This window comes from Hydra viridissima, unplaced genomic scaffold (assembly GCF_058129835.1).
Source record: "Hydra viridissima isolate aposymbiotic clone 2 unplaced genomic scaffold, HvirCarnegie_v1 scaffold_16, whole genome shotgun sequence".
Lineage (NCBI taxonomy): Eukaryota > Metazoa > Cnidaria > Hydrozoa > Anthoathecata > Hydridae > Hydra > Hydra viridissima.
The window spans coordinates 4,839,395-4,867,069 of record NW_028324315.1 but is presented as its reverse complement, the minus strand read 5'-3'; the positions used below and the strand labels follow the sequence as shown (position 1 = coordinate 4,867,069).

Genomic DNA, 27,675 nt, shown 5'->3' with positions numbered 1-27,675 from the left:
GCTGTTATTCTCTAAACGAATTTTAGGGAAAAACCAAAGTTTAACCGATATATTTAATTTTGAATGTTAGATTATTTTTTTATTTTGCTGCTGTTTGGGAACTTCTACATAAGTCGAATACTTTATTTTTCAAAAATAATTGTGTTTCCCGTAACTGTTGGTAGGTCTTCCTGGATTTAAAAGACTGAGCAGTAAAGACGAATTTCTTGCACAAAAACTCATTTTCTAGCTCAAAACTAGGATAATTTTTGAACTGATTGTCAGAAAAAAAAGGAAAACATTTCTTATCGAAAGAACTCTATGTAACTCCAGAAATGCTCCAGGATGAAGCTAGTACAATATTTAATTTCAGATATATTTACAGAAATATTCGCATATACATTTCTTCATGACCTAAAACTTTCTTCCTCCTTTCGCTCTTTTTTTAGTATCCGATTGAGTGCCGTTACGAATACTCGGAGCTTTATTCTTATTTCTGTTCTTTACATTTGCAAACTCATAATAATGTGTCCCAGTTTTCATCTTGTTCGTTGTCATGCGGGGTTCCTTCTAAACAAAACGAGATATAAAGGTATGTATAGAACCATTGCAGGATATTACAGAGTGGCTGTTCCATTCTGATCAAAGTTACGGCTTAATTTAGGACTTTATTTTTTTAAGAATCCAGTTAATCGTTAATTAAAAATTCAACTTGTTAAGGAAAAAATTTTAATTAAAAACAACCTTAATACAATTACATAAATTTATTCTTAAGATAGTACTTAATTTGTTTCGATGTTTTAAAAAAATTACTTTTTTAAAGACCGAAATATGTGAGTTCAAAAAACTCTTTTAAAAAGAGTTTTCTGTTCTCACATAAAACGAGGAAAATAACTCGATAAAACGAGTTATTTTTCTCGTTTAAACATTTTTAACAGTAAACCCCCCCCCCCCCACCCCACCACCTTAAGAGAAAAGATTTAGTCATACACAATAATTTTTCAAACAGATTAACCGTAACCTTTTTTTTCTTGTCACTTTCTGCATTTATGTCATCGACTTTCTTTCTCTTGTTTACTCTCTTTGGTTCTAAACATTTAAGTCACTCAAGGATTTGAACAAAAAGAAAAACAACAAAAAACACAAAAAACAAACAAAATAATCACATTTACACCAAAAAACAATAGGTAAACAGAAATACCTTGCAAACTAAAAGGAAGATATAAAGCTAAAAGCAATCTTTAGAATGTAAAAAGAATTTTTGCATTTTATAGACAAATAATTAGCCATGTAAGCATATTAATTTGTTCTAAAAGAAAGGTTTACTATGTAAAAAACTAAACTATTCTTTAAGAGCACTAAAATTGAAGTAAATCCTTTAGAACTCCATGTAGCAGATCTGCTACAAACTATTTATTTAGCCAGGCGTTTGAGTTTTAATAAGTTTGGCTTATCTATTTATGTCAATAATGCCATTTGTGGCAACTTGTTTACATAACATAATTAATTTGGATATTTTTAGATTATGTTATCAAGACCAACATTTAAATCTTACATTTTAAAAATGGTGGGAATGTCTGTAATTTGGCTCCAAATTACTCTCTTTTATAAATTTCTATGACAGTATGTTTCTATGCAATATGTTTATCAATTTAAAAAAGGTTGAAGAAGTTTTTAAAAGTATATGTTTTAGCTTTATAGTTTCAAATGTATAGAGTAGCTTGTTTAGGTTGTATGCAGCAGATTTGCTACAATGGGTTATTTTTAGTTGCATAAAAACAAAAATTTTAACATAGAACTGGCTCTTGCTTATATTCTTGATGGGAAGAGTGACTTTGAAGACTTAAATGACTCAGATTTAGATTATGAACCTGAAAATATCAATAAGACTGTAGATAAGACTCTAAAGCAAAAGAATTGCGATGAAAAGAATATCATTAACGATAATACAATATTAGTGATAATGATGACAACCAATCTTTGATAAATAAGAACAAACCAACAAAACAACTTTGGAAAAATGTTGACTTACATTTTAGTGATATAAAATTTCACCATAAACCATACCAGATGATGAGACTACTCCTTACCACTGCTTCAAAATGTTTATCACAGATAAGCTTCTTGTAATAGTCACATAACATCAAAAGAGATTGAAAAGTTCATTGGTGTCTATTTAAGGATGGGGCTTAAGATGCCATCCATTAGATCAGATGTATTGGGAAACATACATGAGTTATGTTAGCTCTGTTTTATCACATAATTGTTTCTGGTCTATTTTGCGTAATTTACATTTTGTTGATAATATAAACTTAAAACAGTAAACTAAGGATTTTGACCGCATTTGGAAGTTGTGCTCTTGGATTACAGGACTATATGAAATTTTTTGAAGGTATCAGAAGTGGATCTAATGGATTTCTTGATGTTTACTAGGGTAAAGAAAATGAATTAAATCATCATTTAATTGAGTTGGTACATTTGTAGTTCTCAATATGTCATCCGGTTTACTATCTGGTCATAACTTTAAAGTGTTTGCAGATAACTTTTTCACATCACTAACTGTTGAATGTAATCAAAGAATAAGCAATTTTTCCATTACTCAGTGAAAAAATTTGCATAAAGTTAGCCGTGAAGGTATGATTATTGTACTGACACATATTCTAATTAAATTATGGTACGATGGTATGACAATAACGTTTTCACTTTGAGGTTATCATGTGGAATTGAACCAGTTCATGCTGTTAAACAATGCAACTAAAATTGTAAAAGGTATATGTTAATCAACCCTATATTGTTAAAACATACAACAAGTATATGAGTGGAACCGATAAGCTTGATATGATATGCTTGTGTTACAAAGTTAATTTTAAGTGTCATTTTTGATATATATATATATATATACATACATACATATATATATATATATATATATATACATACATATATATATATATATATATATATATATATATATATATATATATATATATATATATATATATATATATATATATATATATATATATATATATATATATATATATATATATATATATATATATATATACATTTGAGTGCATACAACAGTGATTGCATTACTAAATGCATGGATTCTATACTGTAGAGATTTAAAATTTGTAAACCCAAAAGCAAAGCATATACCCCTGAAAAAGTTTCAAAAGAGGTGGCAAGTCTTATAAGAACAGAGAAATGCAAGGTTGGCAGACCATCTCTTGAAACTATGATATCACCAAAGGCTAAAAGATCTACGCTTGTTTAAAGCAACCCAACATAAGATGTAAGACAAAACGGAACAAACCATCTACCAGCATACACTGAAAAAAAGACAGCGATAAAAAATACCCTGGTTTTCATATATTCAATCCCAAAAATGTTTAGCTTTGTATGCAAAGGGAAAGAAACTGATTCAAGGATTTTCATGCATAATGAGTTATTAAATCAGAAGGAAAAAGACATTTTTTATATTTCCATAGGTCACTATGGATAAGTATAATTTAAGGATTAATAATAAACAGAGTAATTTTAACATTTATATACTGTCTTCTATCATTTATATCTGTCTTATCGTTATGTTTTTTAAAAGATCATACATTTGGGTTTAAGTAATTGGTTATAAAATACAAAATAACCATAATACATAATACCAGATAACATACCTCTATTATTTTCAACAGCTTCAACACATAAAATGGAACTGTTTGACGTGACTTGATATTTCACACCTGAAAAAAGAAAAAAATCATTTCAATACAGTCCTATATGGTTTGTAACTTACATGACTTCCAATTAGTTCTAAAGTATTTTTAATTGCTCAAATATGGAAATTCAAATTTCATTCAGATTTAAGGTTCAAAAGATTTACCACTATCTATTAAAGGTCAGAGTGTTATCAGAAACATTAATGCACTGAGCTGAATATAAAAAGGTAATAACACAGATCATTACACAACTATTTTGTGTTTTTGTTAGCTTATTTAGACTTCTGGCAAAATTCAAGTCAAGGAAAACAATTCAGCAACTTAATGTTAAACTGACCTTGTTGTTCCTGAAGCTCAACTTCATTGTCCAACTGTAATTCACCAGAACTTTCACATGTGTCTTTTTTACTTGTGTCTTTTTCACAAGTACCTTTTTCACACGTGTCTTTTTGTATTTGAGTTTGCACGGAAGTTACACCTTCTAAACTGCTATCCTTTATAACATGTTGGGATTCATCAGCCAGTTTAGGAACTGGATCACTGTTTTTGCCTGATACATCACCATTTGTATTTATTTCTGTATCAGGTGGAGCAACAAAATAGGGCAACCTTCCTCTTTGATAATCAGTTAAAATCATTTTTGCAACAGTATTAATATCTGGTTCTCCACCCTGTAACAATATTAATAATGTACATTTAAATGCAGGTCTTAGATCAGATTCCTGAACTTGCATATTTTTAAGTTTTACTTCATACCTTAAGTAACCTCCCAGATTTCCTACAAAGAGTTTCTAAAAACTCTTCAGCAGACTCCCAGTCATCTATTTGGTAAGTTTTTTGAATATACTGTTTTTTAACTCGATGAAGAACTTCGGAAATATGGTCAGAGGCATCTTTAAGGTTTTCTACACGCACAACACCTTTAAGCACTATATCTGTTTCTGTATCATCAGAAGGATAAACTACTCCAGGACAATCGATTAAATAGATTCTTCGCATTAACGTCACATATTGCCAAACCTAAACATAATTTGTAACATCACAGAATGAAAAGGATCAATAAGTCAATATTACATAGTGAGAAAGAAATACCTTTGTTTCCCCAGGAACAGGAGCAGCTTTGCAAACTTTTTTTTTCTTTAGTGTATTAATTATAGAAGATTTTCCAACATTAGGATAACCAATAAAACCAACACTGCAAGTAAAAGAACAGAGATAAATAATATTTGCAGATAAATAAAACACAAATGTTAAAATAGCACCATGTTTCTAAATTAATCTAGGTGCTGACTAACAGTGTCAACATAAAATATTAGAATTTAATTTATCAGAGAATTGGCACTACCTAATACTAATTAAAAAGCAGCAATTGACTTCTCTGAAAATTAATAGATTTGACAAGTAACACACCTGATATTTTTCTTATCTTGATGTAACTATAAGTGAACAGAGACACATAATTACATTAACTTAATAATTGAAAGAAATAGTTTCACTTTATAAAAAACAGTTAAAAAAAGAAAAAAAAAAAATATATATACCATTTCACTTCATAAAAAACAGTTAAAAAAGAAACCTCTAAAAACATACCTTTCCAAATTGACGAAGAAGTTGAATTAAAGCTCCTTTACCAAATGGATTATTAACATTTGCATGAAATGCCAATGTAGGATATTCTGTAGATAACAATGCAACCCACTTTCTCTATAAAAATAAAGAGGGTGTGTATATATATATATATATATATATATATATATATATATATATATATATATATATATATATATATATATATATATATATATATATATATATATATATATATATATGATTAACCAATAATTTTACAAAAACAAATAAAATTCAAGAGTACCTAAATTAAAATATACGATGATTAAAACCCTACCGTCACCCATGTTGGAACAAGATCACATTTATTTAGGATAAAAACCAGGTGCTTGTGCTTTTTCTCATTCTTTAAAAAAGTTTCAATATGCTTTGAACGAGTTCCATTAGGATCTCTAGCATCAAGTACCTAATAAAAAAAAGCCAAATAAATAGAAAACTTAAATGAATAAGGAAGTTGTTGAAGATTAAATACCTTTACTGAAATTGATCAAAGCCTAACCCTAACAGACTTCAATTTTATTAACTTACCAGTTCAAATTGTTATCAGGGGATTCTTTATTTACACTCACTAGGGGAAAAAGGAATACAAAAAATCAAAGTTGAAACACCACATACCTGTATGACAACATCTGAAGAATCAATGACCTAAAATAAAAACAACAAAACAGTGGAATATATCAACATAACACTCAATATTTATTACTTGATTGTCTAATAAGTAATAAGTTAGTACTACAAATATTATCAATGATTATTATTGCAGTGATAGCTACTGCAACATATACTTTGCAGTGCAAACTCTGTAAACCAAAGTGCTTTAAAATAGCTTTTCACCTTATAAAGTTCATTCCAAATTCTTTTCGACTGACCTTTAGAAAACATACGGTCTCGGATTTCACTTTTTTCATTAAAACTATTTACATTCACTAAGTCTGAATCCTTCCCAACAGTATACTGTTCTAAAAACAGAAAAATTGATTTGTTACAAGTCAGATTTAAAATTTTTTTTACAACTTTAAACAGACAAACATTGTGGTGAAAAGTTCAAATACTAAAAAATATTAGTAATTCTGACAAAAACACAGCATTTGTAAAAAACTATGGCTCTCATATTTTTATATCTATTCCAAAAACAACCAGCCACTTTTGTTTTAAGTTAGAGAAAAAATACATACCTTGTGATTCCTCGGCAAGAACTGCCAAACCCTTAAAATGAACAAAGGAGAATGTAAACCAATAAATAAATTGACTGAAAAAAATATGTAAAAAAACTGACTTTTATCTTAAATTTTCCCTTTTAATAATGCAATTACAAATTTCAATTTAATAAATATAACAAAATATAGTTAAAGCAAATTGATAAAAACCAAAAAAGAAATTCAGGACCATGGAGAAAAGTCAGCTATGATATGTAAATGTAAGGAAATGATAAATTGCTATAAACAAACGGTAATTTTCCTTTATACATAAATTTATTTCATTACAATCTGGATATTAATCTAACAATATTTACATATTTAAGAAAAACAACTCAAACATACTTAAAACCAAGACAACATCAAGGCTTAAATGAAACAGTTTGGGTATATCACCTGCACTAAGTACAGGTGATATACCCAAACTGTTTCATTTAAGCCTTGCTCATAAAATATTAATAAAAATTTGAATTTTAAATTGTTACCTCAAGATCGCCAGCAGCAATAACAGGGCGCTTTCTGTGAGCCTTTGGACCAAATGTGTTATCAAATGAATCGGTATCAAGCAAATGAACCCTAGCTGTCTGTAAATATACATGTATATACCAAAAACAACTAAAAAATTTTATTTCACAAAAATTAAATGCAAAGTAAACTCAATCATACCTTTTTACGGTCATCCAACAGAGACAAAGGTAACTGAGTCTTTTTCATAATAACCTAAAATCATGACATAAACATTCAGGACAAATATTCAACAGAAACAGTTTAAATATAAAGAATGACAAAATATTATGGCTTCCATTTAATTTAATTTATGAAATTAAGATCATTAAAAATAACCTTATAAGGATCTGACAAAGTTTTCCCCATTTCTTCCTGAAATTTTTGCAGTGCAGTTTGAGATATAACTTTCGTATTACCTAATTTAAAAATAAATGTTTAGCTCCATGTAAATCAGCACAGAATGTAATATTTTTCAAAATAAAATTTAATTAATTTTTTTATCTTAAACTATAAATAAATTTTATTGTAATCAATACAAAATTCCTTGTTTACTTTTTAAAAACTCAAGAGATCATCTTTGTTAACAAGAAATTACCGAACCATTTCCTGTTTGGTTCCACTCTTGCAACTTCTCCTGATATTGCTTTTTTCTGGAATTCAGCTGCTATGATGATCTTTCCTTGCTCATTCCTGGTTAACAATAAAAACTGTTTTACTTATAAATTTCATTCTAGGTTACTTCTACCAGGTAAAAGAAAATACAGAATTAAACGCATTTCTCCAAGGTAGAAAGACAACATTAAAATCTTTTAGGGGGAAAAGGGGATCTTAGCAAATACCAGTAATGATCAAAAAATAGAATACAATAAAACCAAAGAATAAGAAAAAAAAAAAGCTCTAAATTGGAGATGTCAAATTTAGAATAATTATGGAATTATTTGTAAAATTCTATAATTATGCATTATTTATAAAATTCCAAAAGTTTTCTGATTTGGGGATCATCAAAAATATCAGCCTTTGACTATACCATACTTAACCCAAATAAAAGTTGACATTTTTATTGAAAGCAATAAAAATTGTCCAACTTTTTAATGCTTTCAATAAAAATTTTCTTTGGTTTTATTGTATGCTAATCCTTTTCTTTGGAAGCAGAAACTAAAAAGCGCCAAAAACTATTCTTTCTGTAAAAATTAAAAAATTACTTTGTAGAACATATGCAATTTTTACCTAATCGGCTTACCACCTTTGTACATTTTTATTCGATTTATAGTAGCCCTACTTCGTGTCCTTGAGCCCACATCAGGTTTTGGACGATCTAAATCAAATTTACCAGGGTAAATATTATAATTTTACTGATATAAAAATGACTGGAGTAATTTAAACGCAATACCCTAATTAAGAACGACCTAATAACACTGTTTTAATAACAATATGGCTAAAGGCAAAATAATTCAATTTGAAACAATATATTGATTTTTATCAAAATTCAATTTACCAGGATTGTTACTACCCTTCTTTTTGTTAAATGTATTACTGTCGGCATGCTTCCTCATTGGTTTACCCATCTTGGAATGAGATACAGACTGACACCTACAGGATTCTTATCGTTGCGTGAAAGAATTTGTAGCTTTTGCTTATTTTTAAAAGTGAATTAGTGGTCACACTGACTTGTGGTTCAAAATCTGCTTTTAGTAGTCACGAACGCATGTTTACCAAGCCACTGAGAACCGTATCGTTAAACTGCCGTAAAAAAACTGTTTTTTGCGGCATTTTAACGGCATAGTTAAACTTTACATAAAAAGTTATATGAAGATCATACCACAGTAAATGGCTAGGTGGCACTTAAAAAAGCAACAAAATTGAGAAGGTCAGAAGAAGACGGGTCCTGAAAATGTGTTAACTGAATTTGAAGAAGAACAATTGGTTGAATGACTTGAAGTGTAATCTAATTTTTGGAGCTATCCTTAAATTAAGGATGATTTTACTAAGGGTGTTGTAGACGTACGGAAACTTCGTAAATCTTCCGATACTCCACCGTTTAAAAATGTAATTCCAGCTGATGGGTAAAATAGTTTTTTAACAGAAACTCTGAAGCAGTTCTTTGTAACCCTAAATCTATTAGCAGAGCAGCAGCAATTGTTCCAGCCAGCAGAATCAAGAAATTTTTCACAATTTTTAAGAAAATACTTTTACAGATGGTTTCTAAAAGAACGGTTCTTCCAGATACCTCCTAAAACATTGATAAGATAAATTTTGAATTGAACCCGAGCATGAAGTGAGTCTTTTCTAGGAAAGGTGCGGAAACAGTTTACAAAGTTAATTCATTAAAACCTAAAGAAAAAATCAAGGTATCTGATATTGCTTTGAAGGTAATGCTAAAAACTCAGATCATTTTGAATTAAAAGCTTACTCAGATGGGAGATCTTGCTTAGGCTCCTTGAATTTTCAGTAATGATTTTCAGCTCACTTAAATTCAAATTCAATTTAGATGACAAAATCAACGCTCTTTCAATGATTATATTGAAAACATTGATGAGAGATTGAAAGATGATACTTGTCCTGTTTACATCTTTATTAAACTAATAAAGATGGAAAGAGCAAAAAAAAAAAAAATCAAAGTCATTTGAAACTGTTGCTAAAAAGAAGCGTGGAAGACCAGGTAATACTCAATAATATAATAAATATTAATAAATTATTATAATAATAATAAATTTATATTTTTAGTGAAATTTTGAATATTTTGAAAAACTTAATTAAAATTTTTTTTAATTCTTATTTTGCTAAAATGCAACAAAAGCAATTTAACCTTAATGTTTCTTTTAAATTTATCGCATTTTTTAGGTTACTTTAGGTTAGGTAACTTTGTTTTCTAGTAAGATCGTGAAGATCCATTAAAAACGGGACAGTAACGTGTATAATGCTTTATATACCGCACATTTTGATGCAAGTTTCATTTGAAAAGAACATATGACTCAAAAGTTATGAGTACTCAAAGTTTCTATGAACGAAAATACCGCAAAAAACAAATCTTTTACCCAAGACAATTTAAAAAAGATAGCTACGGCGATGATTAGGGACAGACCTAAAATATGATAACACGGAGGCCGTTTTTTCCATGTTTTCCCCCTGTTTTTCTTAAATATCAGAATTACAGTGATTTTCTGTTATTTTTAAAAACTCCATTACGGCTTTCAGCCAGTTTTTCACATTTACAGCTTTTATTCACCCGTTTTAATTCTAGAGAAGAATAATTTTTAATGTATCACATAAAGACATCACGCATGATGACTAATCGTAGGCTTAACTTGTTTTTGTGATTTACAGATTATTCAGATAAATCGGAATCAACTGATTTAATAGAATATCAGCGTGTTGCGTACTGCGATGCTACAGCGAAACTGATGCAATACTATTGCCTGGCTACTGAAGTACGCTTCACGCAGCCTGGGATGTTTGATCTACAGCAAGTTAAAATTTTGACCAACAATGCATTCCTAACAAGTGAAATTGCTGCCTTAAAGTGGCTGTTAAATATGTTGATGGTAATGCGAAGCCACTGACATTAAAAAAATTGGTGAGAATTGTTAACCAAACAATAAACAGTCAGGTAATTAAACCAAACTTTTACAGGAGATTTCAAATGGCAGGTCAACTGTTGACTGATTTTTTTACCCCAAATAAAATTAAAACCTTTGATGTAAAAACAGATTTAAATCCAAGCCACGTGGCTTCACTTCACTGAAAAGATTTATCAACTCTTGTAAATCAGGTTGTTCGGTCGCGAGAGATTACAGTTAGCTACATAGTAAAGCTTCGCATTTATTGTGGAAAGAGCTTTGTAAGGTTTTGCATCAACATTACTAATAATTCCTCAGGAAAGGAAGCTGGCAACTCACAACCTTAACTGTACACCAGTACTTTTATCAACAAAAGTCAAACTTTAAAAGAGGCAAAGCCACACAGAATATAAAAGTAGACTGTTGCGCTACATTGTGGACTTGAATAGAAAGCATCTTTAAACTTTCGCGAACAAAGTTGAAGAAAATGTGTCTAAGAAGTTGTGGTAGTTTTTGAAAGATGAAACAAATGAGAAATTTTAATATGTCAAATTAGAAAGAAAACTGTTGTTAACCACAGAAAATAATCCCCCCTCTGATTAAAAAAACTTCTTTTTTTTCTTGTGTAGAGTCATTTTAAGAAATGCTCATTCCAAGAAATATGAGATTTTTTCCAACTTTTTCAAGCCCAAGAAACATGTTTTTATTTTATCGTAAAAAGATGCTTCCTGTTTGTAAAAGAATAAAAGAATTTGCATTTTATTTGTTCATATTGATGCATTTTTTATGCTATTAGATAAAATGTTAAAATAACACATAAAATTGAATTACATAGAAGGTATCTGAATCATTATTGTTAAGACATATAACGATTGCTATGCAAAAAATTCCCTTTGGAATATCATTAACGATTTGCTCTTTGGACAAATATTAACGATTTCAACACTACAATTCCCTTAGACATTAATTTCGCACGGAGAAATTCTCGTGTGAATCTCATACCTAAGTATGTAGGTTAAGATCGTCTTTTACAATTTTTATGAAATTTGCATCAAGGGATATGTATTACTTCATATAGGTGATGCTCTCTGGAGAGACGCGTTCTGTATAACTAATTCTTCGGGTCACTAGATCTTTGGGTAATTAGACTTTCGGGTAACTAGATATTCGCGTATGTAAATCTTCAGGTAAAATAAGATCTTGGGCAATCAGGAATTTGTTACGAATTTTTATGTGACAGTTGACAGCAAACAATCTTAAAAAAAGGTATTGAGCTCCACCAAACTAACAGCTATCAACAAGCGATAAAGTGAAATCATGCTCACGTTAGTTTTGATTTATGACAATTTATTTTCAGTCTCGAGTTCTTCTTGAGCTGCATGAAAAATGAAACAAATAAAAACATCAAATACTGTTTAAATATGAAAATAAATATAAATATATAATGAATATGAAAAAATATATAGATGTGATTCAATTCTAAGATAATTGGGTTGCAAAATAAAAAGGGATGGAGTTGATTGGAAAAGGTATTTTAGAGTGAGAAGTTTTTAGAAACGCGATAGTGGCATTAAAGAGTTAGTAAAATAAAGCTGATTTATTATCCAAGAGTGTAGAAAAATCTGGAAAACGAAGTTTAGATTTTAGTTTTCGTTTCAAAGAATGAAGCGCTAAAGGAAAAAGCTTCTAAAGTTAGAAATGACATACCTACAGCTAGAGTGATAAAGCGGATGATGATGAGATGAACTTGGAAATTTTATCGGACCTCAAAAAAATGTAGAGCCTCAAAGTTATCTTTTTGAATGAAATGTAAACAGTTAGCGCAACAAAATCATTTTGGCCCATCACCTAAAGCGAATTCACTCTCAAGTTTTAAAATTTTAACGTAGGCGCCGAAATGTAAATTTTAAACGCAGCCCATAATCTTGTCCGCAGTTATCCCGAATTTTTAAAGCGCTTGCGCTTCGCTGAAATTTCCTCGAAAAATCTGTTGTTTACTCTCGGATTCTCTCTTAAACATGTTTTTTTTTTTAAAAAAAACCTTTTTTTTAAAAAAAAAAAAAAAAAACAGCAACTCTTGTCATTAAATCTAACTTTTATTTACGAACCTCTTATCTAAAATTGGCTCATTTTTAATGCACAAAAAGGGATATCGTCTAGAAACTCCGATTTTGAGACGAGATTAAAACAAGCTTTATTTAGAGCAAGGGTTGTCTATACTAAACGAAATCTCCATTGTCACTAGTATTTCATATAGATTTTAAATTAGTATGTGAGCCCACATGGTTTTCTTAGAGACAGCGTTTCATAATGGTGGTAATAAATAAATATGTTGAGGGGGTGAAATCAATATTTCAAAAACAAAGCTGTGCCTAGTCTTAAGGTATAATGACTTTTAGAAACAGAAAAAAAATTTATTAACATAAATATCTGTCAATAATACAATTTTTAGTTTTGGTTAATTGTATATAACAACAGAGTAGTTAATTCCATCCTCCAAAGCTATTATTTTTTTGCTATTTATGGTTACATGTTATGATGTTATTTACTTTTAAAAAGTACATAAATAGTTTACTACATTGATTAATTGTAACAAGAAAAAAAATCTAGTCATAGTTATCTGCCTGCATAATGCACTTAATTTATTTTTAGTTTTATGATAGCATAATTAACTCAACATTTTAAAATTGATTAACAAGAATTATTTTTTATTTGTAAAATGAAATAACATTTATTTATTAGCTGTAAATATTATCTAGGTTGTATTTCATATGTATACTTATCAGATTAAATTGAATAGATGTGTTTTGACTAACAATTAGCTCAACATTTTATTGAAGAACGAAAGTAAAAATCTGTATTGGTAATTAAACAATGAATCAAAATATTGCCAACCATAAAGTTGTAGATTCACTCAATGTAAATAAGTCACCATTTCAAAAGTTAACTCCAAATGGAGGAGGTTATGATACACATGATAAAATTATGAAAATCCCTAACAATAAAATGCTTAAGGAACGGTCATATTCAGTAGATATGCCCCACAGAGAAACGGTTCGAGGTCCTCTTAAAGCTGATCACTCTATTCAACTTTCTCAGAGAAAACACTTAGATAATGTTAAAGTCAGTCAAGTTAATGTGCTTCCTCTAAAAAAATCAACTTCAATGTCAGATGTAAGTAATAAAATAAATAATGACGAAAAAGATAATTTTAAAAGACTCTTTGATAATGGTTTTACAGAGAATGGGCAATCTGTTAGAAGACGATCATTTGAGCTATTATGTAGTGCTAAGTTAAAACTAAATAAATTGGGGCAAATAAGCTCTACTAAGCAAAACACTAAATCAATCCATAAGAGTTATGGGTCTTCAAATGATGTAAACAATGTGAGAGAACGTATTTCAAATATAAACTTTCTAAATCAGAAATCTATGGAACATGATTTAACAAGTCACCACAATGATAATCCAAATGAGGTACAAAAAGCTGACCAAATAAGATTAAAAAGATCAAGTTCTGAACTCAATGTTAATCTCAGGACATCAAATTTTAATTCAAGCATCAATGACACTTTAGGGTCGACATCACCCACTCAAAGAAGGGTAAGTAAATGTTTTGAAAGTTTAAATGAAAATTAAAAACAGTCTCTTGTTTTTCTTTGGTGAATAATTCATCTGCGTATTTATTATATAAAATCTCATTTAAATTTCTTGCATTTCTTTGCCTGATTAATCATCTCATATGGTTTCTATTAGTTCATGTTTTTAGCCCAGCTTATCTTTAAATAAACTAGTTTCTTTTAAGATTTCTGTTTCATGTAATTTAGCACAGCTTACCATCTAAAAAAGGTCAAGTACAATTCGGTCATGGTTTGGTTGGTTTGCAAAACCTTGGCAATACAGTAAGTTTTCATGATTTATTTTTGAAGATATTAGTATTTGTTAAACAGATCTTAATTTATTTATTACTTCAATAATTTGTTTGAAAAAATTAACATGGTGGCTTCATAAAGTGGTCATTCATGGTCAGTAAGTTTTCATTGTTATTTATACATGTCATTCATGGTCACACATGGTCTTTTATAAGATATGATAATCAACAAAAAAAAGCTAGCCCAGTTACTTAGTTATATTTAATCTGAGCAAAATATTTATTGGGTTAGAATGTTTCATACAAAAAAACCATCTCAATGAGGAAGTATAGAACTTTTAAGTATTAATTAAAACTCATGCTATAAAATAGCTTCATTTACATGATTTTGTTTACAACTCTTGTTTGATCTTGCTTCATGAGTCCAACATTTGCCATTTAGTATTTTAAAAATATTTCATATATACAGGTGCAGTGTTATTGAATCTAAAGTTTTTTTTTATTATCAGTGCTACATGAACTGCGTTCTTCAATGTTTATTTAAAACAAAATTATTGCGTGATTATTTTTCAACCTTTAAAGGATCTAATGGTAAACTTGCAAATGGTGAGTTTTTGCTCTGTGTTTTATCTTTGTCATACGTTTCACTGGCATAAATATTGGTTTATCATTTTTCTTGAAGAATTTTTCCTATTTTTCAGCATTTGCACAATTATTAAAAGATGTTTGGTCAGAAAATGCACCAAATCATATCGCCCCTTCTAATCTGAAAAACCATATTCAAAAATATGCTTCTCGATTTTCAGGCACAAAGTAAGATTAATTGACATTTAATTTTGAAACTGAATTTTTTTTTTTTTTTTTTTTTTTTAACTGTATGTAACCTTAAATAAGTTTTTTTCAAAATATCTAGAAAAACTCCTGTTTTTCTAGATATTTAGAAGATCTTTTAAATATTCATCATTTAGAATAAATAAAAATTTTAGAAGAGTTTTTATCTTTGCACTATCATTTATCATAACAATTTTGTGCCAATTATGATATAATGATTGTAAGAAGCAGCAAGAATTTGCATAAACTAAAGCATTTCAAAAAGCACATTTATCTTTCTTTCTAATTGTATTCTATCTATAGAAAACTGTGGTTGTCTGTCATGTTGTTATTACACCATGGAGGAAAACATAAAAACATAGAATATTTTCACCATTTAACAAAATAGCAAAAGTTTATCATCTATTTCTAATTGCCTACAAATAATTCATCTCCACTTCAGTTTTCTCCATTATAAAAGCATGCATATGTCAATCGTTCCAGTATATAATTTGAATAATTTTATTAGCTACATTTACTTCTGCATAGTTATTGATTTGTGTAATTAATCCACTCCTTTATATACTTTCTTAATTTTTTTGTTTGTTTTAATTTAATAATCACGAATTGAAATAATCATATTGAATTGCATAACATTTCATATTGGACAATGTTCCAACCAATCACGAATATTGAACAACAAGCCAATCAATCAATTGTATTTACAACATTTTATTACGTTAGTTTAAATATTTTATTCAATCTGTTTTTAATCCTTAGTCAACAAGATGCACAGGAATTTCTGCGCTTTTTGTTAGAGGGAATTCATGAAGATTTAAATACTGTAAAAAAAAAGACTCTTTATCCTGTATTTGATGACAAACATTTAAGGTATTTAATTTCAAACATCCGTTTCTAAAAAAATAGGTTTTTCCACCCCACCCCCTCCCACTTTCACCTTCCATAAAAAATGTTTTTTTTTTTTAAATTATTTTAATATTTGGTTTGCTATGATATCATTAAGTTCCTTTTTTTTTATTTTATTTTAGTGATGGTGAAAAATCAAATGTGTGTTGGGATAGATACCTAACAAGAGAAAGCAGCCCAGTGCAAGGTTTTAGATTTGATTTGTGGGCTTTTGTTTTGTTTTTTCCAAGTTTGTTGTAATTACATTAAATGAAGCTTAAGAAGTAAATTAGTAGTTAAAAACTTATTAATTTATATTTCAAGTTTTACAACAGCAGTTGATATAATTAGTTAATTAGTACAATAGTGTAAATTTCCCTGCAGCCAGCAAAATATTGATATTGCTGCTTCTTGCTTAAGGTTTATATCATGAATCTTTTATGGTATCTCTTTTCCAGCATGAGCAATGTTAATCGTCATGCTTTTTTTGATATAGATATGTTTGTTGGTCAGCTTAAAAGTACATTAACATGCTCTGTTTGCCAAAATCGCTCAGTTACTTATGACCCTTTTTGGGATTTGTCATTACCAATTCCGGTAAAAATTGTCTTTTAAGTTTGTTTTCGATTTGATGTTTAGGGTAATTCTTTCTGATTTAGTTTTAGGATATTTTACTCACAAATCTTATATTTGTAATGAATTTCAATAGAAATCCGTTTTATCAAGTATCGACTTAATAAAATGTTTTGAAGCTCTTACACAAGAAGAAACACTTGATGGAGAAGAGAAACCAGTGAGCAACTTTCATTAATATTTTTAATACTCATGTTATTTTATTTTTTGTTTTAAATTTTTGTAATAATTGCCTATCTTTTAAAACAAATTTTTTGTTTTTTTGTCTTGTTGCATTTATTTTGCCTTTTATCAATTACTGTACTTTTATTGTTGATTTTTATATTAGACCTGTGAGAAGTGTAAAAAGAATAGAAAATCTTTCAAGGGTTTTCTCATCGAAAGATTCCCAAAAGTTCTTGTTTTGCGTATCTTTTTCTCTTATAAAAACGCTGTATAAGAATATTTTTTATTTAAAATGATTTGAAGGGATTTTAAATTGCTTTTTATGTTTCTTTGCGATTGATTTTCCTTTACTTGGAGTAATTTAGATCTGAAAAGATTCTCGGGGCAACGCTTTCGAAATAAATTAGAGACCAAAATTGACTTTCCAAATATTCTTCCGTTAAGAGAATTCTCTGCTGATAGCTCAGGTGAAAATAATTTTTCAAATATAAAATAGTGAGGCAATCTTACTTACAGTTAAATCCCGGTAACTCGAACACCGGTTCACTCGAAATGTTATTATCTCGAACTGTTTTTAATTGTGGGAAAAACTTCGCTTAAATCGAAAATTTGTTAAGTCGAACCATTTCCTTGGTCACTTAAAGGTTCGGCTTACCAGGAGTTAACTGTAAATAGGGAAATATTTATTGGAAGCAAAAAAAATGTAAATGAGAAATAACAGTTAAAACAGTTAATTTTTTTTTCTTTCAACCAAGGAAACAAATATAATTCTTAAATAATCGACAGTTATTTAATTTTTTTTTGAAGTTTTTAATGATAATTTTTTTTACAGACAAACGTCTAGAGCCTGTATATAGCCTTTATGGTGTTGTTAATCATATTGGAGGGACACTTGGTGGGCATTACACTGCTTTTGCGAAACATCCAGATACCGGTTGTTGGCACATATACAACGATGCGATGTGCGTGTTGTATTTTTTTATTATTATTTTTTTTTAACAAAGTAAAAATTCTGTAACGTATCAATTTTCCATTGTATTGATTTAGAGTGGGTGAAGCAAATGTTTCTCGCGTAGTCTCTCCATCAGCATATCTTCTCTTCTATGAGTTAACATCGACGTAGTTTTAAAATATCGTTATAAATTTTCTCGTCCTATATCATGTATTTATACTCTCTTTTATAGAGATTTATTTAAATGAAAAACAGTTCAGTTGTAGTTTACCAAGATTACAATGTCAGGATTATTTAAAAAACCCATTTTCGATTGCCATCAGTGGTATCTTTGAGATAGAACCACTGTTTTTAAAGAATTTTTAACATATATATATATATATATATATATATATATACACGCACATTCATACACTCATACATATATGTCTAGAGGATTTTTATACAAAATAATTTAAAGATTTTTTACTATTTTAAAAACGATATTTCGCTTTTTAAAAAATTTGTAAATATGTTATTGTGCTTAAATTGAGAAGAATGAAATGAAACTGATTCTCTGTCTTGCAATACTTTCATGTTGTGCAAACGTTAGCTTCGGGAATATTTTGAGATAAGTGTTTAAGAATATCACTCTGCAATTAAATACACGATTAATCGTAGAGTAATAGAGTTTAACATACGATTAATCGTAGAATGATCGTGTAAATGGCACGTTTCTCTGGTTCAATGACAGGTTATTGAAGGAAAATGAACAAAAATACAAACTTTCTTTTAAAAAATGTAATTTGATTGGTTTCTATGAACATGAAAATGCAAGGCTTTCTTCGCATATTCGGTATTGTAATGCGAAGATGTGAGCCTAGTATAAACTAGTTATAACTCGTAATTTAAAATTCTGAAAAATACATTTAACATTTGTTATATTCGATTTTTCGCTTGCTTTTCGAATGTTTCTGATTCCTGATGCAAACGTTAGCCTGGATTCCAATTCTGTTTTGTGCTATCACAACGCTTGGGTATGTTATACCATACATCATTTCTACAAGTAATGGTCATGTATATTACATATTTCCTGCTATAAGTGAAACCGGAAATCATTTACCAGAAGCGCTATTTTTTCGTGAGTTACTAAACTTCTCTGGCTTTTTATCAATATGTAACGTTTATGTTCGTTACGAACAATACAACTTAATTTTGGCCGAATTAAACGCAAGTTTAACGTCAATAAAAAAGATAAACTTATGTTGCTTAATAAACGGTATTCTCGGAGGAATCGGTGTCACATTTGTGGCGAATTTCAAATCAGAGGCTCCCAACCCATTAAATACAGAACAGAAGAATATCATCTCAGAGCGGTCCATTCACTATGCTGCTGCATTTCTTGTTTTTGTAACAGGGATTTTATATTGTATTCTACAAACATTTTTATCATTCCAAGTTGTTTCTTATAGAGTAAATACACTCAAGATTTGTTACATAAGATTGATATTAACAATCAGTGCAGCCTGTAACTTTTTTTTGTTTATTATCGGGAAATTGGTTTTGAAGAACCTTCTAGGGCAGCCCACGAATGACTTGCGGATACGCGAAGATCCGTGGTTTTACTTGCACGCGATTGCAAACTTCTCAGAGTGGTTATTGTGTTTAAGCTTTACGTGGTTTTCACTTACGTTTATAAACGAGTTTCAAAAAATTGAAATAAGAGCTATTTTTAAATTTAACAATGATAAATCCTCGAACTCATCTCAATCAATAAGTTTACCAAGTGGCACTTCAAACGAAAATGAACCAAATGAAATAAATAATTAGAAAACGACTGAGTAAAAAAAAATGCAAACATTTTTTTAACGGACATCAAAGAATTTTGCAAACTTACAGCCCGATCATATAAGCAGCTACAAGCATGACGAACCTTTGTTTATAGCTTGATAAAGAAGCTTGCAAAGCAGTTATACATTTTAAAAGCATTAAAAATTGCTGTAGGTACAAATGGAAACCTCTTTGTTAGTTCTGAATTATTATTACTACTAATACATCCTACATTAATTATTGATATATTGCAAAAATTTTTACCAATTGCTTTTGACACAAATTCTTTTTATAAAGAACATTTCAACCTTGCAGTTTTGTTTACCATCTTATTTTCATTTTGATTTTAAGTTCAAAATGGTTAACGTTAGAAAGCAAAAGAAAAGGTAAGAAAACCAAAAAGTTTAAAAGAGAGCGAGACGCTAATGTCAGAACACATTTTTAACCATATCAACATATTTGCAATATCTTTAACGACTTCTCGATCTTCGTCGCCGACGTGGAGAACGTGAGCGTGAGCGCTTTATGGGTGGAGAGGGGGAGATAGATCGTGACCTAAATAGAAAAAAATAGTGCAAAATCAATTTTTTTTTGTTGATATGGTGGAAAAAAAAAAATAATGCGTTCTAAAAGTAAATTTTCTTTCAGCAAGCTCTACCCGAGATTTATCACAACCAATCAGAACGTTGCAATATTAAATAAGCAGAGGGTCTTGAACTAACACACACACATTATATATGAGTCAGCTCAGGACTCTCATACTTTCATCCTCATTTCTTCTCAAACTTGCAGAGCTTTCAATTTGTGGGCAAAAAGTCGAAACTTTGGGAATTAGTTCAAACGGGGTTGTTTGAGATAAAAACCAGGTTGGTTGCCATAAAAAACTGATTGTTTGTGATAAAAATTTGATAAAACTTCAAGATAAATTTTCTGTAATAAGGGTTTATTATCTTATTTTTTATGGATGATATTGTGCATTATGTGGTCCCAGGATTTATGGAAATATCTTTATTGCAAAAAAATCAACAACAAATACCCTACCTTCCACGTTTGACCATGGGTCCGCTGGCAGCACCACCACCAACACCAGCACCACCACGTCTTCGTCCATAAAGTCTTCGTCTAAAAGATATGATTATTAACATTTATTGATATGTTATATCTATCAAATTAAAAAATTCTAAGAGTTAATTTAAAGTTTACCTCAACTCTCTGGATATTGGTTTTAGATGCATAAAATTGCAAAATCCACCTCGGGTGCACTCTCTAAAATAAATTTTAAGCTGTTTAAAAAATCATTGGTTTCAAGAACCAATTAATTGACAGATTTTAAGAACAATATTTATTATTGTGCTAAAGCACAAAAATATAAAGCAATTTCTTGATAGTTGGATATTTGCAAAAACTAAAATTTTTTTTAAAATTTATACAAAAATCATTATTATAAATAAGATAAAAATTATATTTCGTATGACTAACCCCATTTCATATTGGCGACAACAGGATTCCCTAAATAATGATGCAAAAAATTACAATTTAAAAGTTTTATTATAAATTAGCTTTTAAATAAACAATATATTCAATTTTAAATATATGTAAAATATATTAACTAGTATAATAATAATAATAACAATAATAATAATAATAATAATAATATGATAATAATAGTAATAATAATAATAATAACAATAACAATAACAATAACAACAATAACAATAACAATAATAATAATAATAATAATAATAATAATAATAATAATAACAATAATAATAATAACAATAAAGATGATAATAACAACAACAATAATAAACATAAAAAAAAAACACCTTTTACTAACAAAGAACCTTTTAAAATATTTTTATAAAACTAAAAGAATTTTGATTTACCTAAAATCTGTTACAGGGGAAAGTTCTGCATATATTGGCTGCCCTGTAAAAGAATTATAAAATATGTTAAGCCTTACCTTGTTTAAAATAAAAATAAGACTGCAAGACACCTTTTTTTTTATTTTTGATAAAATTTTAATTCGAATGGCCAAATGAAATACTTATAGTCCAGCTGCAATGAATTAAAATTTTGAACTTAAACCAATGAAATTGAATTAAAGATTAACCAAACGATATCGCAAACAGCAAACTGGAATTTGAGAATGTTAAATTAACAAGCTTACCACTTTACAGACAATTGATGAATGTGTTAAGTCTTAAAAATGAACAAAAATATTGAACAATGTTTTAAATTTGCATTTACAAAACAAAGTTCTCAATGGAAATAGAAAAACAAATTGAAATATAAGAAGCTTTGATTCATTCTAAGCATTTGAATTATAAATATATTTGGCAATAGACTTACCATTGTACCATCTATTGTTAACATTGTCTACAGCCTTTTCTGCATCTTCTTCAAATCGAAATTTAACATAAACATTACCCACTAAATGATCGCCAAGGTTATCACAAACGTTCATTTCTTCTATCTCACCGTACTAAAGATTTTTAACAAAAAAAAAAAAAAAATCAACTTTTGACACTGACATTTAAAACAGACCAAAATTTACACGAAAAAATTGATAACAATGTATCTTTTTATAATTGCTATAACTATTATCAATATTTACATTTTATATGCATATCAATGTTTTATTATACTTTCAAGAACAAAAATCAAAGGGGAACAAGATACTTTTTGAGATCAAAATGTGAAAGTTTAATTTTGATGACTCAAATCAAAAAAAATATAAAAATAAAACTTTAAACATTTTATTTTTAGAAGAAAATTCTTAAAAATAATTCAAAGTTTTGAAAATAAAACCAACTTTATTTTTTAATTTTTTTTTCAATTCTTTATTGCATTTGATTATTTGTAAATAATTCATTTCCAAACACTAAAATATATTAATAATTTCCATTAGGTAATTCCTTAAAAATTATTTAGCAATAATTTATTCCAGCAAAACTATTATAGAAACTAAGTTGCATACTTTTGCCTCGAGTTCAAGAAAAACATCTTCAAAGAAATTATCATAGTGCTCTTGAGCTTCCACATCATTCATGATTGAAGCTAAAATTTTTAATTAAAAAGATAATTAATATAAACTAAAAAAAAAAACAAACCAAGAGTTTAGACTATAACTGTATATTTATTTACAACTGTATATTTATTTATAACCTGACGGGAGCAGGCAGAAGGCAAAAGTCTTATCTCCGTTGTGTCTTTTACAAATTTAACAAATAATAAGCTATCATATAAAAAAAATATTACTGTCTCGGTGAAATTATGTTAAATGATTTTTAATAAAGTTTTACTTTTTTTTTTCTTCTGAATACTATAACTTAAAATAAAAAAAACAATAAAATTTCAAGTTACGTATTGATTTAGCAAATTAAGCAGCTTTTTCTGTCAGTTTTTCACAGAATCTTTTTTTAAAAAAAAATAATGGAAATAGAAAGAATTTCATTTAGAAAATTTCTTTTTTTGTTTTGATGCTTCTAAATAAATCCCATTTAACTAAAATGTCTGTCAACAGATCAACTGTTGCTAAGGTTTTCTTCCAATTATTTAACATGGTTTGAGGGTTACTTCAGATGCATCATGATTACACCTGACTCACCATATTCAAGTTACTTTTAATCAATTTCTGTGTTATGAAAATAATTGACAAGTTAATGCTTCTAAATGTTATGCATAAAAAACCACTTGAAAGATCTATTGGCAAGATGAACTAAAGCAAATCACAAAACCTATATAAAATGAATTTGTGTCCTGGAGTGGGCATTATAAAGCCCAGACAATTGAGAACCTAGAATGAGATCTTCATTAAGTTTATGACTCTATGCCATGACATTTTAAGACTGTTCTTAATGCAAAAGCTACCCAAGTAAGTGCCAATGTAGTTTAATTATTCAAAAGTGAAAATTTTATCTTTTCTTATGTGATACATATTCACAATAAAACTATGGTAGGATAATCAGCAAGTAGAACTTGCAACTACTTATCATAAAGATATAACTGCTTATAAACTTATAACTATTTGCCAAAAAACTTCTTACAGTTTAAAAGTTACAAAATTTAAAATGACAAAAAAAACAACAACAAAAAAAATTTGGTCTCACTTTTTTGCTGTTGTATATTATTATAATATTTACAGTTTAAGACATTATTATATATAAGTATTATTATTGTAAACTAATTTTGTAAATCTGTCACAAATAGAGAAGATTTATGCACAAATGATGGTCTACTGATCTTGCTATGCTAGAAAAAAATGATGCATACTCAACAAATATCTGTGGATCATGTTGAATTACTTTTTAAAAAGATGACATAGGCATAAAAAAAGAAACCTGGCAATTATACTAAACTAATTTACTAAACTAAGAGACACATCAGGCAGAAGTTTAAAATTAAAAGTATCAGAAACAGAAAATTTGTAGTCTATAAATCATGTCCCAGTATTCAGAAGATCTTAGGCAGCAAATATTTAATCCCTAATGTGTACACTTGAATTAACTTGAGCATGCTTTCACTTGCATAGATGGTCTACAAAAACCTTATAAATGCAGTTTAAGTAGTAATCAAAAATATTAGCAGACAAACTATTCCTTAACAGCATCAAGGCCAGATCACATCTAAGATGCCACATAAAAAAATCTCCATCAACAAACCAACAAAAATGTAAGTCTTATCTAGGATTTTCTCTTTTTCTTCTCTCTTTCTCTAATTGATTCTAAATCCATCAAAGTTAAGGAAATTGAATTTTTTTGAAATTTCTAGGATAATTTAAAAGAAAAAAAAACCCAACTGCTCCTTTAACAAGATGAAAAAATTTTTCATTTCTACACAACAAGTTGATAATTACAAGTAGTGATTTATCAAGGTCAGTATTAACGTAATTACTAATAATACTTAAGGAGGCTTGAGTTCCAGACAAATGAATTCTATATAATTTTTTGTTTGATTTCACTAAGATCAACTCAATCTAATGGAATTTTCAAGCTATAATAAATGGGTTACAAACTGCAGCAATTACATATTATTACACAGATAATTCTAAAGAATTGAAATCCTATGGCAGCAGTTGATAAGTACTTAGACCATGAAGAAGAGGTAGAAAAGATAGGAATAATGAACTTGATAACTGTTATATAATGCATATCGTTATCAACAATTTTCAAGTTCAGTTGAACTGTTTTAAACTTCACATATCTATGGTACCTAAGGGAGGTTGTTAGACAAGCAAATGTATAACAAACACATTCTCCTTGTTATACAAGAATGAGAAGCAACAAAAAGACAATGTGAACCCAGGACTTAAAAATTGATACTGCAGTGAAAGAAAAATGCCAGATTCTCAAGTTTCATGTAAGAAGTAGCTTTATCAACTATCTTTATTGAGATGGATTGTTACATCTTTGTCATTTTTAAAAATATAGAAGTCAAATGTTTTTATATTTATAATTAAATTTATATTTTAAATGTTTTTATGATTATATTGACTATAATAATAATAATAATAATAATAATAATAATAATAATAATAATAATAATAATAATAATAATAATAATAATAATAATAATAATAATAATAATAATAATAACAAAAATAATAATAATAATAACAACAACAATAATAATAACAATAATAATAATGTTATAAATTAATATCATATTTTATATGGAATTAAACTGGTAATAACATCTGGAAATCTTTCTACCATGTGTTACAGTTGTCATGATCAAATGATTATCATTACCAATGTCCTGATCACTGCAGTTATTTCTAAACTCCAACTGTGTCACTACTAAAGCACTTAACAGTTTTACTGCATTAGTCCAAAATTTGATATCTATTGCTTATCAGTTTTTAAATATTACCTGCATTGCTTTGACCAAACTCATTTGTTACAGCAAGATTTTGAGGATTTTGAAACATATTTTGAAGCAAAATGGTCTAAAAAATAAATAAAGGTCTAAAATAAAAAATAAAAAATGGTCTAAAAATAAAAAATAAATAATAAAAATAAATAATAAATAATAAAAAAAAAATAAAAAATAAAAAATGGTCTAAAAAATAAATAAAGATAAACTTAAGACCATGTACTAATTGTATAGTGATAGTGTTTTATGTTATACTTTCAACTAATAAATGAACTAATATTGCTATACAATTAACTTTTTGTATAGCAATATTGGGGCAGATGAAAAAACCACTTTTACCAGCTAGACAAAATAGACATATAGAAGGTCATTAACAAACGACAGGAAAAATCAACATATAATAACCTGACTATAAGTAGGCTTATTGTGTAGGCGAGAACATTTGTCTCCATGTCGACATGCACCAATTTTGAAATAAAATGAACAGTTTACTCTAAATTAAATAGCATATAAAACAAGTTCATAAATAAATAAAGTATAGGTAAAGGAACTCAGTAAAAAAAGTTATGCATTAAATATATTGCAGTTAAGAAACGTTTCATATGAGAAAAAATAAGTTTTTTAAATTGCTTGCAATACCAGCATTTATCTAAATAAAAGCCATTTAAATCATCTTAAAAAATTGAGTATTTTGAGATTTAACTTCTTATAAAGGCTGAGTAGCATATGGTAATTTAATAAAATCTCCTTTAGTTAAAACACTAAATGAAAAAGAAGAGAGAAGTGATGCAAAGCTGTATCCTATAGACTTATCAAAATTTTATTTTTCTATCGCAAATATTATTGATATTATTTAGCAATTTGTAGCAAATTCAAAGCTTTACTATTGCTTCTTGCCAATCAGCTGTTTTACTATTGCTACTTGTTAACCAACTATTAGTTGCCCAGATAGTTAATAGCCAAACATGGATATTTGCAAGTAACTCTTTGTTATGAAGAAAGTTTAACAAAGAGGAATTGCAAAATAATAAGATACTATTAGTTAGAATTATCATTACTGTCATTCTTCTCACGACTTTAACTCTTACATGCAAAATAATATTACATTTTAAAAACATTTTACTAGAAAATTATTGAATGCGTATATTGTATGCTATTAAAAAGAGTAAACTTATATTGCATTAGCTATAGTTAAAAATGTGAAACTTCACCAGTGATATTGATTTTTTTAGAATTAGATATTTTCCCTAACATGGATTTACTTTATTGACTATTCATTTGTTATTTTGATTTAAACATGTCATAACGTATGGTTAAACGAAAATTGGTGATAAGAATATTTTGATCCCTATATTACTTTATAATTAAAAGCTATCTTCATTACTCGCCTGAACAACAACAAAAACATTACTCTTTATCAAAGGCACTTACTTGTCTTTTTCAGTACCGAAAATCGAAGCAAGATATTCTGCCATTCTATCTTATGGCTATTAAAAACTGTGGTGTTTTAATTATTATCTTCTAACTATTTAACGTTTGTTAAAAGAAGTCTCTATTTATAGATAGTGAACTACATAAAAAACCAGGCAAAAGCAGCTTCACTTCACGAAGAATGTGCTTAAGAATACACGGTCGCCGATTGCGCAGGCGCCCTAATATAAATGCTCTAGATCACTCCAGTAGTCTCAGTTGTCACCTCACATTTAAAGTTTCCTATCGTAATAAAGATTTTTAAAAAATCTTAACTGCAAAATATAAAAATATTTTGTATCTTTAGCGTTAGTGGTAACAATATTTTTTAAATAGATCTTTACAAATCTCCAACTTGAGGCCCATTTGACCCTTAGTCCAGCTCTGTGGTTAACAATCATCAGTTTAGGGTATTCATTGTGTTATAAAAGAAACTTAAGTTTTCTTCTGTTCTTAAATTATTTCCCTTTAGTTTCATTTTTTAGTCTTCCTTTTCCTTTTAATTTGCTTTTGCTTTTACTCTTTTGTTAGTATCAGTATCTTCTTTTCTGACTTTTTCCCGTTTTTCCAGTCAAAAAAACTTCTGGTTCTAAGT

At 28.4% G+C, this 27,675-nt stretch overlaps 4 protein-coding genes across 7 annotated transcripts; 2 read left to right on the top strand and 2 right to left on the bottom strand.

The window, feature by feature from the left end:
- Positions 1–280: 280 nt before the first annotated feature.
- Positions 281–8,720, bottom strand: LOC145198818 (uncharacterized). Of its 2 annotated transcripts, none has more exons than XM_090073549.1 (18): positions 8,526–8,720; positions 8,258–8,345; positions 7,631–7,720; positions 7,367–7,446; positions 7,190–7,243; positions 7,009–7,107; positions 6,503–6,533; positions 6,162–6,286; positions 5,943–5,972; positions 5,605–5,733; positions 5,289–5,402; positions 5,109–5,134; positions 4,791–4,893; positions 4,455–4,718; positions 4,036–4,369; positions 3,657–3,722; positions 1,001–1,068; positions 281–549 (listed from the first exon to the last, which is right to left on the bottom strand). In XM_090073549.1, the coding sequence occupies exons 4-18, from the start codon at positions 7,394–7,396 to the stop codon at positions 394–396; spliced, it is 1,629 nt and encodes a 542-aa protein (XP_089929675.1). In that variant the 5' UTR covers positions 7,397–7,446; positions 7,631–7,720; positions 8,258–8,345; positions 8,526–8,720; the 3' UTR covers positions 281–393. The 2 variants fall into 2 exon arrangements, with proteins under 2 accessions (XP_089929675.1, XP_089929674.1); XM_090073548.1 differs by having other exon boundaries at positions 7,626–7,720; positions 8,526–8,699.
- Positions 8,721–12,861: 4,141 nt separating this feature from the next.
- Positions 12,862–18,243, top strand: LOC149877649 (ubiquitin carboxyl-terminal hydrolase 2-like). 3 transcript variants are annotated; one of them, XM_090074379.1, is made up of 13 exons: positions 12,862–12,970; positions 14,014–14,190; positions 14,415–14,489; positions 14,968–15,064; positions 15,160–15,271; positions 16,049–16,159; positions 16,318–16,382; positions 16,671–16,771; positions 16,884–16,967; positions 17,136–17,214; positions 17,338–17,439; positions 17,805–17,934; positions 18,020–18,243. In XM_090074379.1, exons 2-13 carry the CDS (start codon positions 14,020–14,022, stop codon positions 18,093–18,095), a joined length of 1,203 nt encoding a protein of 400 aa, XP_089930505.1. In that variant the 5' UTR covers positions 12,862–12,970; positions 14,014–14,019; the 3' UTR covers positions 18,096–18,243. The 3 variants fall into 3 exon arrangements, with proteins under 3 accessions (XP_089930505.1, XP_089930506.1, XP_089930504.1); XM_090074380.1 differs by lacking the exon at positions 14,014–14,190 and having other exon boundaries at positions 12,874–12,970; XM_090074378.1 differs by lacking the exon at positions 12,862–12,970 and having other exon boundaries at positions 13,334–14,190.
- Positions 18,244–18,764: 521 nt separating this feature from the next.
- On the top strand, positions 18,765–19,931 carry LOC149877648 (DNA damage-regulated autophagy modulator protein 1-like). The gene has a single exon (XM_090073988.1). It carries the CDS (start codon positions 18,888–18,890, stop codon positions 19,731–19,733), a length of 846 nt encoding a protein of 281 aa, XP_089930114.1. The 5' UTR covers positions 18,765–18,887; the 3' UTR covers positions 19,734–19,931.
- Positions 19,925–27,240, bottom strand: LOC149877647 (splicing factor U2AF 26 kDa subunit-like). The gene is made up of 10 exons (XM_090073989.1): positions 27,042–27,240; positions 26,016–26,103; positions 25,608–25,683; positions 22,714–22,793; positions 22,086–22,218; positions 21,620–21,662; positions 21,213–21,242; positions 20,937–20,999; positions 20,775–20,855; positions 19,925–20,288 (listed from the first exon to the last, which is right to left on the bottom strand). The coding sequence occupies exons 1-10, from the start codon at positions 27,083–27,085 to the stop codon at positions 20,204–20,206; spliced, it is 723 nt and encodes a 240-aa protein (XP_089930115.1). The 5' UTR covers positions 27,086–27,240; the 3' UTR covers positions 19,925–20,203.
- Positions 27,241–27,675: the final 435 nt, after the last annotated feature.

Excerpts from the sequence above, each read along its gene's own strand:
- LOC149877647 (XM_090073989.1), bottom strand. The coding sequence starts at position 27,085 with ATGGCAGAATATCTTGCTTCGATTTTCGGTACTGAAAAAGACAA. Across the intron at positions 22,794-25,607 it reads GTTTGGTCAAAGCAATGCAG|CTTCAATCATGAATGATGTG; the intron begins GTAATATTTAAA and ends TAAAAATTTTAG. Across the intron at positions 22,219-22,713 it reads TTCTTGAACTCGAGGCAAAA|TACGGTGAGATAGAAGAAAT; the intron begins GTATGCAACTTA and ends AAAAATCTTTAG.
- LOC149877648 (XM_090073988.1), top strand. The coding sequence starts at position 18,888 with ATGCAAACGTTAGCCTGGATTCCAATTCTGTTTTGTGCTATCACAACG.
- LOC149877649 (XM_090074378.1), top strand. The coding sequence starts at position 13,462 with ATGAATCAAAATATTGCCAACCATAAAGTTGTAGATTCACTCAATGTA. Across the intron at positions 14,490-14,967 it reads TGCAAAACCTTGGCAATACA|TGCTACATGAACTGCGTTCT; the intron begins GTAAGTTTTCAT and ends TTTTATTATCAG. Across the intron at positions 17,215-17,337 it reads CCCAAAAGTTCTTGTTTTGC|ATCTGAAAAGATTCTCGGGG; the intron begins GTATCTTTTTCT and ends GGAGTAATTTAG.
- LOC145198818 (XM_090073548.1), bottom strand. The coding sequence starts at position 8,595 with ATGGGTAAACCAATGAGGAAGCATGCCGACAGTAATACATTTAACAAA. Across the intron at positions 4,370-4,454 it reads AATCTGGGAGGTTACTTAAG|GGTGGAGAACCAGATATTAA; the intron begins GTATGAAGTAAA and ends ATATTGTTACAG. Across the intron at positions 1,069-3,656 it reads AGCTGTTGAAAATAATAGAG|AACCAAAGAGAGTAAACAAG; the intron begins GTATGTTATCTG and ends TTAAATGTTTAG.